General features: G+C 44.6%; 1 protein-coding gene across 1 annotated transcript in view; it reads right to left on the reverse strand.

The window, feature by feature from the left end:
* The window catches only part of VSTM4 (V-set and transmembrane domain containing 4), an 88,927-nt gene that overhangs the window by 16,157 nt on the left and 58,231 nt on the right, over positions 1-14,539 (reverse strand). The window contains exons 6-7 of the mRNA XM_068548042.1: positions 12,088-12,194; positions 10,636-10,697 (exon numbers count right to left, since the gene is read on the reverse strand). Of these exons, the coding sequence (XP_068404143.1) occupies positions 10,636-10,697; positions 12,088-12,194 (169 nt within the window). The remainder of the gene's footprint in view (positions 1-10,635; positions 10,698-12,087; positions 12,195-14,539) is intronic.

The raw sequence follows: 14,539 nt of genomic DNA on the forward strand, positions 1-14,539 counted from the left end.
AAAGTTAAAAAAAAAATATTTCCCAGCAGTGCAATGATCCCAGCAATGAAGTGCCCAATAAAGGCAGCAAATCAGCTGAGCCGAGATGGAAAACAAGCTACAACTCTGAAGGGACATTCCCTGCAGACACACAGAGATGGCCCTGTCCCAGAGTGGGCCCAGGACCCCCGGGAGCAGGGTGGGCCTGTGCGACCAGGCAGGGTCACTCAGGGGACTGGACCCGCTGGGCTTCCGGGCCTGCCTCCAGCCTGGACCATCCTCGGGCCCAGCTCACCTCTCTGCTGCCTGTTCACCTTTGTCAGGGGGCTCCAAGTCTCCTGTCCCCATAGCACCTCGTACACTGCCTGTCAACACTGAGTGGGAGACCGCAAAATGATCCAAAAGCATCTGTGATGCAGTAAACTGGAGAAACACAGCTCCAAGGTGGTCAATTCCAAAATCACCTCCCTCCTGAAAGCACAAAGCCACACTACCCTTCTAGAACAGGGCGAGGCAGACTCTCTCTGCATCACTTCTACAGGATTCCTGTCACCTCCCAAAAGGGGGTTCCCAATGAGTGCTTAAGGTGCTACCAGTCTTAAAAGACTCCTGAAAGTAACGGCTTCACTTGGCCCATTGTTAATAACGTCAGAGCCTCAACCAACCTCCACTGGCCTGTGATGAAGCTGAGAAGCATCCAGCCCCGTAGCTGTTTTTAGACAGCGCGAAGCACGGAGGGGCCTCGGCACGGACCTCGTGGCCTGCAGGGAAGTGACAGGCCCACGTCAGGGCTAAGAGTCTCTAATACGAGATGTTCCCACTGCCACTTCGGGGAGGCTTGATCTCGCCTCCTTGGTGATCACATCCCACTTACGAAAGGCCCAGCCACCTGCCCTCCCCCGACTGAAAGAAGCCCATGAAACGAAATGACTTCTGTTTTCCCCACTCTCATCCCTTCCGAAGCCCCGGCATCTATTCTTCCCTCCAGTCGACATACATAACTCCCCGTGACAATAATGGGATGTGCATGTGTACCGAGGGGGGCATAGGATTTTTATCTCTGTAAAAATGGTACTAGCGTGGTACAAGCAAAGTTTTTGTTTTTTCCCAAGGCTTTTACTTGGGGAGATAGATTGTTCATGTGCTTGTGGGTTTTTCCTTCTTTTTAATTTTAAATCGAGATTATGAACATATTTTATGCAGGTTAATATATTCTTTTCATGCAAAATTTAACTGAAACCAGTGCTAGCACATTTAACGACAACAAGAGAAATTCTTCAGCTTATTATAAACATCCTTCAAGAAACCTGAAATGCGTGTCCTCTGGAAATAATTTTGCTGGGATTTGGGTTATTATTAAAATCCTCTCAGAATTCTATCATTGGTGTCTAATGTGCCTCAAAGCCCTTTTTCTGCTACTGATCAGAGAAAAACTCTTTTTGGTCTTGCAAGTACACTGTCGGTAGTGAAAACTGAGCTGGAAGAGGGGGCTTCTTTCCTGACACCAGGCAAACACTCAATAGGGCTGGCACCTCAGTCCTGGGCTGACCACTGGGTGCAAGGCCCACTCCTAAGACAGGTTGCTTTCAACTATGATGGAATGAACCTCGTCCCTCTGTTTTAAGTGCTCTGATCTCTCAGATTCCATGAGAGGAGGCAGGTTTACTGCAGACTTTAAACTCAAAGGAATCCCAGACACGCAGGTCTTGGTCACACATTCCCTACGTGTCAGAATTCTCTAACTGCGACTGTGAGGGGTCCTAGGAGATCACAGGACAGGGCTACACACAGCTGAGACGGGGATGAGCTATCCAGGAAAGGTTTACAGGAATGAAAGAGAGTCACAATGCCCTTTAGAAGCAGATTCTCATGTTTAATTCTCTCTTTGTGGATAAATAAGAAAACCCACCATTCTCCCAAGTGGGCTGAACTGTCTCACTAAAATGTAAATACAACTATCTCCGGAGTTGGCCGGCGATGACTCTGTCCTGCCAGCCATGACCCAACCAGACCTGGCTACTGTTTGTTAAGTTACTCAGAGCTGCACTTCTTAAACTTTAATGTTCATCAGATTCATCTGGAACCTTGTTGAATTGCAGATTCTAAATCAGTAGGTCTAGGGTGGGGCCTGAGCTTCCGTTTTTCCAACAAGCTCCCAGGCAATGCCCAGGCTGCTGGTCCGTGGACCTCACGTTGAGCAGTGAGGACTTAGAGCTCCAATCTCAGATCTCTGCCCTCAATTGTTCATTCATTCCACACATAGTCTGCAGATCCCAGGTCCCCCACTGGGGACAGAGTGATGGGCAGGTTGTCGATGACTTTAAAACTAATGCTAATCAAAATTTAAAACTTCTGGGCATCAAAGGACATATCAACAGAGTGCAAAGGCAACCTACAGAATGGATGAAAATACTCACAAATTGTATATCCAAAAGGGGTTAATATCCAGAATATATACAGAACTTCTATAAACACAACAACAAAAAACAAGCAATCTGATTTTAAAATGGGGGAAAGACTTGAATAGACATTTCTCCAAAGAAGATATACAAATGGCCAACAGGCACATGAAAAGATGCTCAACATCACTAATCATTATGGAAATGCAAATCAAAACCACAATGAGATACCATCTCATACCCATTAGGCTGGCTACTATATTAAAAAAAAAAAAAACAGAAAATAACGAGTGTCGGTAAGGATGTAGAGAAACTGGAACCCTTGTGCACTGTTGGTGGGAACGTAAAATCATGCAGCCACTATGGAAAAGAGTATAGCGGTTCCTCAAAAAATTAAACAGAGAACTACCATGTGATCCAGGGATTCCACTTCTAGGTACATATCGAAAATATTTGAATGCAGGGACTCAAAGAGATATTTGTACATCCATGTTCACAGCAGTATTATTCATAATAGCTAACATGTGGAAGCAACCCGAGTGTCCATCCACAGATGAATCGATAAACGAAATGTAGTATATATACATAAACTGAAATATTATTCAGCCTTTAAAAAGGAAGAAAATTCTGACCCATGTTGCAACATAAATGATCACTGACAACATCATGCTAAGTAAAATAAGCCAATCACAAAAGGATAAACACCATATGATTCTACTTATATGAGGTACCCAGAGCAGTCAAATTTATAGACAAAGTAGAAGGGTAGTTTTCAAGGGCTGGAGGAGGACAGAGTAGAGAGCTGTTACTTAATGAGTACAGACTTTTACAAGATGAAGAGCTGTGGAGATTGCACAGCAACGTGAATATACTTAACACCATTGAACTGTACACTTAAGAATGGTTAAGATGGTAAATTTTATGTTATGTGTATTTTAACACAATTAAAAAAAAACAGTTCCCACCGTCTGCGCTATCTAAGGTGTCTACAATGTACAGCCTTCACAGCAAGAGAGATGTAGAGGTCACTTTGTAAAAAGGAACCACGTGGTTGCCATGGAGGAGAAAGTCCATTCAGGTGGGTTAACATGACTTCAACATGGAGTGGGAAGTGCTGAGACACAGGTGAGGCCAAGTGGTGTAGGAGGCCCGTGGAGAGGCCCTGGAGTCGGATGGATGGGGAGGTGGCGGGCGTGAGAACCAGCCGTGGCGGGGGTTAGCCTGGGGTCAAGCCCAGGCTCCTGCGAAGGAACAGACAGCCTTCGGTCACCAGTGGACATGGCGGCGAGGGAGAAGAAGGCACGTAGATTCTGGAAGCATCATGTCCCAGGTGGAGCAGACTACGGGAAGGTGATGAGGTCTGTGTGTGCCGCGGTAAGTTTGGGGCGCGCTTGGAGCTTCCGGCGGGGTGTGTCATAAACAGTCAGAAGAACCAGGCTGGAATTGACTTGAAGAGCCAGGTTAGGGAGCCAGTGGGCTGCACAGGCGGCCGCTGCACCTGTGAGAGTGCTGACCCTCGCAGGCAATGTGTTCAAGGAGAAGAGGACCCCAGAGACAGGTAGTACTCTAGAGAGGTGGAGCGGGTGAAGCCAGCCTAACCATCTGGGGAGGGGCGACAGCCAGGAGGGAAAGCAGTCAGCTGGGGTGATGGCAGGTGACCCACGTTCACCTCCAGGGACAAGGGCATCGATGCATCGAGGGGTCAGAAATAACAGATTAACTGAAAAGGGTCGTGAGAGTCGGCGATGGGAGGTCCCTGACATGCAGAGCATAACTCTGATACCTGGGAGAGTCCAGATTTGTGGAGGAGTGGGACTGAAGGGACAGGAGGCCTCAAAAAGAAGGTGGTGAGTGATCCACATCTTGGAGGTGAGTGGCAGCTCTGTGGGAGGATGGGCGGGGCAACAGGTCCGGACAGAGCCCGTGGGGCCCAGGGTAAGATGACCTGGACCACACGGGGTAACGGGGTGGAGCGTGAGACAGATGATGACAGCTGCCACTCGCGGGAAGCCCTGCTTCATCCTGGAGGCAAGGGGGGGCCCACGAGAGTATTTTAAGCAGGGAAATGACATGATTGGAGTTGCGTTTTAGAAAAGTCCCTAGGCAGCAATGTGGGAGAGGGAGCAGAGTGGGAGACAGGATACAAGAGACCCATTGGGAAACTGGTGGTAATTAAGCCCCTGATGTTCCTACTTTTCCTGTGTCTTCAGTCTTTTGCTCGCAAGTGACAGTTTTCTCCTTAGAGAACGGGGGCGGCCTGACCTTTCCGGCTACCGAGTGCTACATACGAGTGACTTGATTATGGAGAGAGAGGACTCAGAGGTGAGGCACTGAAGGACCCTCAATGAGGAGGCATGACCCTGAGGCAGGAGGAGCCCACGGGACTGCATCCTCCCCTGTGAGTTGGCCTGGGGATGCTGCCCTCCTCCCTTCCAGCTCACGGTCCCTGTTGCTACCGAGGTCTCGCCTCCACATCACAGAAACTGTTTGCTTTCTCTTCCTCCACTCGGTCTCTGAATCAGTAAGTGACCTAAGGCAAGAAAAAGAAATCAAATGCACTTCCGGCTTTCTCTGCTTCTTCTGAAACAAGGAAGCAGTGACAGCTTTTCCTGGAAGTGTGTGAATTAGCTCAGTGGGTTCAGGGAGCCCTAAACCATAGGGAAGAAATGGGGGTCTTCACTGTCAGTGTTCAAGGTTGTTAGACAAAGGGATCACACTGTCCATCAGAAAGAGCCTTGGTGATAACACACAGCCTCATGAGCTGATGAGCTAAGTTTGAGAGCAGGTTGTTGGGTTAAAATAGGGGAGAGCAGTTTTGATAACTTGATTATAAAAAGTCTAAAGTGCCTTTCTCACCTCTTTTTTTCTTCTTGAGTCCTATCATTTTTTTTTAAACCTTCCAACCACTGTTAGTCTCTGGTATACACAGTTCTTGCAAAATGCCACGTTATCTTGGAAACATAAGAAAAGATGCCCACTTGTTAATGCTCTGAGGGTGAAAACACAAGGAGCCAGGCTTGTCATTTTCGCCTGGAGTCTGAGGGTCGGCCGGGAGTTGGCATGTGCGGTTGAGATGAGGGAGATGGAGCCTACAAAGCACCCAGCAGAGGGGCTGGCACACAGTAGGTGCTCAGTAAATGGGGGTTCTCGCTTTTTGCCAATGAGTCAGTGGAGGTGGCAGGCAGGTTGCTTCCTTGGGGTGAGCATGTGTCAGTATCACTCTGGAAAGAGCGGCTGGGTGACCGGAGGGCTCTGTGGCCTGTGACCACTCCAGGAAGCACGGTTTTATGGATTTTGTGGCAAAATGCAACAATTACAGAGTTAAACGCCTAAACTGGTACCAGACCCCAAAGAAAAGATGTTGCCAAGTTATTTTCTAAATTACCCACTAAGGCCTGTGTGAGTCAACAAGTAGCTCTTGACTTTAGTTTCCGCTGCCGTCAAGACATTGATTTGAGAGATAAATATTGACCAAATTGAGACCAAGGTACAATGCTGGCCTCCTGTGAAAATAAATCTTAATATTAACCAAAAACTGCAGACGCTAGGCCTGGTATTTTTGACTCTAAAACTGCTGGTCAGACGGAGGTCCACTCAAAGTCAGCTCTTTCCTTCACTGTGTATTGTTATAGGTGCCAACTGGTCTCCAAATTGACTCGTTTCCGGAAAATTTGGTATAAAAATTTCAAGCCTTTTCATATCTTAAGCGATCAAAGGACAATTGGTATTTAACAACTGTCATGGGTGATGTTTCCCTAAAACAAAGAATCCATTTTGAAGTGCAGATAACTGCCCCACTGACTTTCTGTGAAAATTAAGAATTTCCTATGTTGACTCTCCATCCAGAGGGGCATACCAACTCAAACAAACAAACAAACAAACAAAAAATCAACCATAAAAACTTGCACTTAAGACCAGTTATTTTTGAAAATGCTGTTGAATCTACTTTGTTTGTAAGTGGCCCCAAACTGCTTAAGGCAAACTGCTTTTATAGCTGTGGACTAAAGAAAGTTGTCCATTCAAGGCTGCTGACACTGCCCATCTACTGGGGCGGCAGCACTGTCTTCATGGGAGATGCAGCGCTACCCCCTGCGGGTTGCAGGACCTCACTTTTCTGAAACAGAGTGTTTGTGTGTCCGCACAGGCAAATCTGGGAGTCGGGGGACTTACTGTGAGAATTAAACATGATGACTTGCAAAAAGCGCTTTTTCTTATATATCCCTGGGATATATCAATGGAACGTCAATAAAGAGCGGTTTCTGTTGTTACCAGCGGGTAAAAGATTGGATTAGAAACAACAGGCCCTGGGCAACTTAGAATGTAAGATGGGGGAAATTTACAAAGTATAATCATTCTTGAGGTTGTTGATAAATATCAGGATTAAGAATAAAAGATCTGGAAAAGATACACACATACACACACAGATGTGCAGTGATATGGACAGCTGGGAGAGAGTTTCCTCAGACTATCTGGGGAAACTGACTCTCAACGGATGGGATAAAGGATGCCCCAAGGAAAGTTGATAGTTTTAGCCTCTGTGTTCAATTGAGTTTCCCAAAGTCTACGGAATGACCAGAAATCTATTAAAATCAGCAAAAACTCCGCTGCTACATTTGAGGACAAGACAGTGTAGTCAATAGAGCAGAACTGATAAGGAATGTTTGATGATATGAACCAGATGGAATCACACTGTATGAAAAGCCCTTCAGGACCCACAACTCACTGCAGGCAAAAGGAGGCTTTCTTTGGAAAACAGAGGAACCATCCTGTCTAGGAGAACAGCAGAAACCTGGGCACAGAAATAGGAAGGTCAGGGGCAAGGCTGAGCCATGAGAGGATGTCAGAATCATGCACAGAGATCCAGGTTCCACTCTGAGACAAGGCTTCAATTAAGCTGCTTAAAACCTTATGCTCTGGCTTCAGAAGGACAAAGGTTCAAGTCCTGACTGCAGCCCACAAGCTGCATGACCTTGGGTTAGTCGTCCATCTGTCACCTTACTGACTCCGAGTCTCACTGTGCCCATCTATAAAAGCACAATGACAGAACCTATTCCACAAAGCTGGGGTGCAAAATCACACATCCCCATCCTGTTGGACACTGCTCTGGTGTGGAGAACACAGCAGTGACCAGAGCAGACAACCTCCCTGCCTTCATGGACCTCGCATTCTGAGAAGAGAGAGGCAGGTAATAGATACATGTAAAAGTACGTCAGGATGCCTCTCCTGGGGAGTTCCTTCAGAGGGTGGGTGGTGTTTTATATAGAGTTTCAGGAAGGCTTCTCCACTGAGTTGATATTTGAAAAGAGACCCTAGGGGGTGAGTAATAAGCCACAGACATAGCCTGGGGAGGACGGTCCAGGCATATAAGACAACAAAGGCCCTACCAGAACATGCTTGGTATGTTTAAGGACTAGCAAGGAAGACAGAATGATGGGAGGGGAACGAGAAAGGGGGACAGTGCTAAAAATGATGTCAAAGAGGCCACGGGGGCTAGATAATTACAGGGCTGCGCTGTCCAATATGGTAACCAATAGCCAAATGTGACTATTAAGCTCTTGAACTGTGGTTCTGACATGAGATGTGCAGGAAGCATAACATACACACTGGATTTTGAAGACTTAGCAGAACAATAAGCATTAAAATATTTCATTAATAATTTTTATACTGGTTATATGTTTAAATGATAATACTTTGATATATTGGGTTAAATAAGCCATATTATGAAAATTGGTTTCACCTGTTTGTTTTTACGTCTTTAATGTGGTTACTGGAAAATTTAAATTACATGTGGCTTGCATGATATAAGGCATTAGAGGCCACAGTAATGAGCATGGCATTTATGCTGAACAATATGGGAAGTAAACAGAAATGCACACAAAGTGCTTAGCATATTTCCCAGAACAGAGTGGAAAATGTTTATGAAACTAGAATTCCATTCCATTCACAGACAAACTACTCAAATGTAAAGGCAAATATATTTGGGGGAAAGACACTGGATTCAAGAAAAAGTAATAACAGAACTAATAAAAGTTAAGTTTAAGTAATTGTTTAGAATGTAGTGATGAAGTATAATGAAACTGGCAAGTCGAGATTATTGAAATATGAAACATAAAGTTAAATAAAAAAGAATCTGACAAAAAAGAATGACAGATAAAACTGGATCCATTCCTAAATTCCAATTGGATCGGAGAAAAACAGGCAAAAAAAAAAAAGGAAACCATATAAGTATTTCACTGTAGCCATCCTGGTAGATGTGAACTGGTTTTCTGCTTCTAACCTCCATTTCCACGACGCCAATGAGATTAAATACTTTTCATGTGCTGATTGGCTATTTGTATGTCTTCTTTGGTGAAGCACATGTTTAAGACTTCTGCCTAGTTTTTTGTAGTGTTGCCTTTTTCTTTTTTATTGATTTGTAGGTGTTCACAAATTCTAGGTGAGAATCCTTCATCAAATATACACGTGGCAGATACACTCTCCCCATAGGTGGCTTCCCTTTTCATTCTTGTACTGTATCCTGAAGGTATAATCCTTTCTTCACTGCACTGCAATGTCACTTTTGTCATAAAATCAAGTGACAATACATATGTAGATATGTTTGGGGCTCTTTAGTCCTTTGGTTTATTTATCTATTCTTGTGCTAATACCAATGTGCTTAATACATTAATGCTAATACCATTACTTACTAGACAGCTTAATTACTATGGCTTTAATGTAAATCTTGTGAATTGGTCTATAAATTCTTCACTTTGTTCTTTTCCTTCAAGATGATCTTGGCCCTCCACAAGGCCAAGATAACCTTATTATCTTACATAAACATTTTAGAACTGGTTTGCCAGTTTCTCTGCCTCTCTCTCCCTCTTTCTCTCTTTCTCTCTCTCACACACAAATACACAGCTGTTGAACAAAATTGGCAACAAAATAAATAACAGTACGCTTACAAACTTAAAAAAAAATTAAATCTTCATGCATCCATACTGGTATAAAGAAATTAGCGAATAAGTCAATGAGGAAAGGGATCCAGCTCTTCCTTACAGAAGAATTTCAAGTAGTAAATGGAGATGGATTGAGGAAAACAGAAAATCACCATCAGTTCACCATAGTAGTAAGTGCTGCAAGCAAAATCCACGGATGAATGCTAAAATGAGTAGACGAAAGTTCAAGGAAAAACAGGCTATTTGCACAGGCTTGACGTATCTCCCCTAAAATACCTATTAATTACTGTGGTGGTCTTCATATGTGTCCACAGAGTCTTTGAGACCCCTCCCTGAATTCAGGAGGTTCAGCTTCACTCTCCTCCCCTTGAGTGTGACCTGGACTTAATGACTGGCTTCTAACAAATAAAGTATGGAAAGGGGAAAAATAGTGACTTTATACTGAAGAAACCTGGTAGACCCACCTTCACCAAGTGGTCACGGTCAACAGCATAGCACGTCCGCTCCATGGGACGCTATGAGAAAGGCATATCTCCTCTGTGTTGTTCTACCCTCAAATCCATAACCTCATTTCTAATCATCAGAAAACCTCAGAGAAACCCAAATCAAGAGACATTGTAAAAAATGCAGCTACTACTCTTTAAAAGTGTCAAGGCTGTAGAAGCAGACAGACGGAGGCACTGGCCCTGATTGGAGGAGACTAAAGGAGACAAGACCACGAAATGCGATGTGACAGCCTGGATGGGATCCTGCACCAGAAAAAGAACATTTGTGGAAAAACTGCTGAAATCTGATCCAAGTCTGGAGTGCAGTTAATGGTAATGTGCTGATGGTAACTTCTTAGTTTTGACAAACACACCACGGCTGTGTGAGAAGTTAGCCTTAGGAGAAGCTGGGCGAAGGTAGACGGGAACTCTCTGTACCATCTTTCTAACTCTTCCGTAAAACTGAAATTGTTTCAAAAGTAAAACATGTTTTCTGGAAAGTTCTTCAGCAGTCTCTTCAGAGTGGTTATCAAGACAAATTTATACAAGCTGGTCCACTTTCTATTTTATACCTTTCTGAGTGCGATTTTTTCCCTTCTTTTCAAAAAGGAGCATTGATAATGAAAAGTAATTCCATTTGGACTTTTAAAAAGCCACTCTGTGGGAACTAGCTATGGAGAAAAGCTGACTCAAAAGCCGACCCAAGAAGAGAGGATGCCTTTGCCTGGGAACAAAGCACCAAGAACTTGGAGCATGTTTTCAGTCAATAAAGGTACTCCTTGGACCAGAGTTGTGTTTAGGGCTTGAGGGGACAGCACAGAGAATGCGGTTACTCACCAGGGCGACTTTCCTTTGTGGCTTCAGCAGCTTCGGTTTATGGAACGGGGCGGCGATGGGAGCTGTGGAAGCACATCAAGGGTTTAGTTTGCAATTCCTCCCAGGACTCTTAAAACCCACGTATCATGAGCACCACGGACAGAGAGCCTCGGACATAGGGCCCCTTCCTGTTCTCATGGAGGAACTCTAGTTTCTGATCCAGGTAACAGCTGGACTGGTGCCCCTCGGGGGAGGGTGATCCTCTCCTAGCCTTTGGATACGTCATCCTCTCCTCTCAACAAGGTCAACAAAACCACGGCATAAAACACCACCAGCTACAAAGAGGTCAGACGTGCAGGTGAGAACCAGGTGCACTTGGTAAAGGCTGAGGCTGGGACCTTCCCTGGGGCTTCCTCGTAGCTGCACGCTAACGCTGACAGCGGTGACCTTTGACCCTCACAGCAGCCCTGGGAGGTCAGCAGGGAGGGTCTTATTGTCCCCATCTAACAGAGGAGGAAACCGAGGCTCTTCTTCCAACATCATGTAACTACCTAGTATTTAGATGAACTGGGACTTGAACTCAAAGCCAGGCTCAACCACGTGGCTCTCTGAGTCTCGTTTTCGTCTTTCGTACAGTAGGGCACCGTCTATGCTGACTGAATGAGGTGATACAGCAGTACAACCCCTGGCGCAGAGCAGGGGCAGCTCCCTTCCCTCCCCAGGTACGCAAGTGTCGTGCCTCGCAGGACGCTCACGCCTCCAAGCCCCTTTTGTCCACCCAGTATACGTTCAGTCTCAGCACCACTGCCTTCCACCACAGGGCGCAAAGGGTGCCAAGGGGCCATCCTGGGAAGCCCCAGTTGAGGGATAAAAGGGATCCTGTCTTGTTCTTAAATTACTCACCTGGGCAACCCTTGTATTCCTAACTGTATTACAAATCCTTTGATGTATGACCTTCTCCTAAATTGGCCACAGTTATTTTAGGAACGATTTATAAACAGTTTTAGTTCTCGCCTCAGGAAATGCCCATCTTCCTCATTTATGTTGCTCTAAGTCATAACTGGAATCAAGTAATAACCCTCATTTTAATCCCCAGAACAAATCCAAAATAAATTACACACCTGGTTTTTATCTTGAGGAAAATCAGAGAGGCTTCTTTCCCTTGAATGAACCAAGAGGATGCTGACACCCCCTTGGTCCACCCTGCTATGTGCAGAGCAGGTTAGTACTTCAAAGGGAAATACACTGTGGAATAGTCTGTAGAGGTTGACGCCCCCTAAAGCCATGCGTGGCCAATGCCAGTGCCCCCAGCCCACCTCAGGGACGGGGCTCAGTTATGACCAGAATCTAGGTGGGGTTCTCCAGACCATATAATCAGGGATGTCACACCCTCCACCTGCCTACTCTCCTGTCCTGATCTCACATCAGACCCCAGGCGCTCTCCACATGGATGACTGCTGGCTGGCTTCCTACCTTTGGCAGGGACTGCGGGAGGAACGTCAGCTTTTTCCTTCCGCCTCTTGCCCTTCTTGGGCTGCAGTGGGACCAAGCTGGTCACGCTGGTGACAGTCTCCCCTGAGCTGGAGAAGAAAAAGGTCCTGGTGAAGGCAAAGGCAGGCTTGTTCCAGGGAAAGGAAAAGGAAGCAATAGTTTCCGAGTACCCCGTGTACCTGTGTGTAAGGTAGGGTACTCTTAGAGCCGGACTGGGATCATTCTGTGCCTATGTCCAGGGATGTCTGGAGGTCTGGTACTGACCCTTGGCTAAGGATGATGAGTTGAGCTAGTTAGGGATTTGTAATGTTCTGTTAAAGTTCCAAAATCTCTGGAGAGACCCAGGGCCAGCTTGCCTACATTGTTTTGGGATGTATAGATTGTATGTATAGATTGTTTACACCTGGTTAATGGGTTTACACAGTCTGGCTTGGTTACATCACCAGTAGGATATTAAGATATCCCTAAATCTTCTCCTTGAGCTCCCCTAAAACCAACGTTCCTTGCACACATCTTCGTGGTTCACAATCCAGAGACAGAGCAGCACCTGTGCAAGTGAGAAGGGACCCTGGGGAGTTGCAGCTGGGAGTCCCTAGGGCCCCCCATGATTGTTCACACTTTCTCCTCCTGCTGTATGTACCTTCACCTTTAAGGTAAAGACTGAGTTAACCCTCAGGAGCATTGTGAGTGTTTTCAATTATCTGGGTGGTTACCTGTGTAATCACTGTAGTATCAGATTCTATGTGTTACCGTTATAACCCAAAGTAATAGGTAAGCCTTACATTACAGGTAACAAAGCCAAGATTCAAAGATGCTAAGTGACTTGCTCTAAGTGACACTGTAGGCAGACAACACGAAAGCTGCAAACCCAGACTGGCCTGATGTGAAACCTGTTCTCCATGCTACCTGTGGGGTGGAGTCCAAGCACTTCCTTGAATGGCCATCGTCTTATTTCAAATGCATCCTATGGCTCCAGCAACCCAGAGGGCAGCCTTTTTTAGAATCTCTTGTCCTCAGACACATATTCCAGCCAGGTAGGTACAGTTACCAAGAGAGGCTTGGTAACTCCCTTGATCTCCCTAATACAAAGGATTTCTAGAAATCCATAAGATATGACCTAATAGTCAAAATGAATGAAGGTGGTAAACAGTTTTCACACAAGAGGAAAGGCTCGTACCTAGGAAAACATGCTAAAACTTCCTCAAGAAAGAGGAATCCAAATTAAAATGTACTGCACTTTCTTTCTGCACATATCAGAATGGCAACAATCAAACGTAAGGCAGAGCGCTCTTTTGGCAAGGGTGTGAGGAATCAGGCACTCAGAAGTATTGCTGGTACAAGTGTAAACCCTTCCTGATGGAGAGCAATTCGGCACTCAGGATCACAGGGTCTACCAGAATTACAGAGGCTTGTACTCTGTGACCCGGCAATTTCACTTCTGGGAATTTATTCTGTGGATATCCTTGCATGGGTATGAAATGTACATGTAAGTCATTATAGTCCTGTTGGTAATAGCAATAGATTAGAAACAACCCAACTGTCCATCAGCGGGGGACTGGTTAAGGAAATTATGGTGAATCCACAAATCAATCCACACACGGGGTCCTTTGTAACTGTAATGCGGAATGAGGAAGCTATTTATCTAGGGATAAGAAAAGACACATTGTTAAGTGAAAAAGCTAGGTGTCGGACAATGTGTAAAATGTGTCTTTTTTTTGTATAAAAATACAGGAAAATAATATATATTAGTATTTATGTACACAAACATAGAGAAACTTTGGAAATATTCACAAGAATTTAAAAATAGTGGATCCTTAAAATGGGGGTGCTGAGGAAATAAACAGAAGGAAGATTGGACAAGGAGAATTATCACTGTACATATATTTTTAAATTAATTATTTAACTTTAAAATTTTAATTATTAAATCATGTGATTGTATAATCTTTGAAAAACAGTAAATTAAACACTAATAAAAATTTACATATATTTAATAAAAGAAAACAGACTATTCTAATACAGTCCTGGAGTTTTAAAAATAAACAAAGACTGAGTCATGTTGTGGGGAAATTTCCAAGAATACAGTTCACACTGAGAGTCCCCAAAGATAGCTTATTTTTATTGGGAACAGAAATTCTAACTGGCCATGGCTTTAGAGTACAGGGTCAACTGTGTAAATTTACAAATAGCCAAAAGGGATGTGTGTTTACAAAACTCTGGCCACAAAGAGAAAACAAGGGATCAGAAACCCTCAGAACTGTTTAAATACACAACCACACATACAGCTTCATTTCCTAGCTTTTCAAATTCCTGAAATGTTTATTTTTTCTTTCCATTATAAATTAATGCACGTTCATGTTTTAAAATGGTAATTACAAGCATGGAGACGAAAGAAAATAAGTCTATCGTAACCAAAACATGACCTTCATAAGTATTT

The sequence above is a fragment of the Eschrichtius robustus genome, chromosome 7 (genome assembly GCF_028021215.1).
Source record: "Eschrichtius robustus isolate mEscRob2 chromosome 7, mEscRob2.pri, whole genome shotgun sequence".
Lineage (NCBI taxonomy): Eukaryota > Metazoa > Chordata > Mammalia > Artiodactyla > Eschrichtiidae > Eschrichtius > Eschrichtius robustus.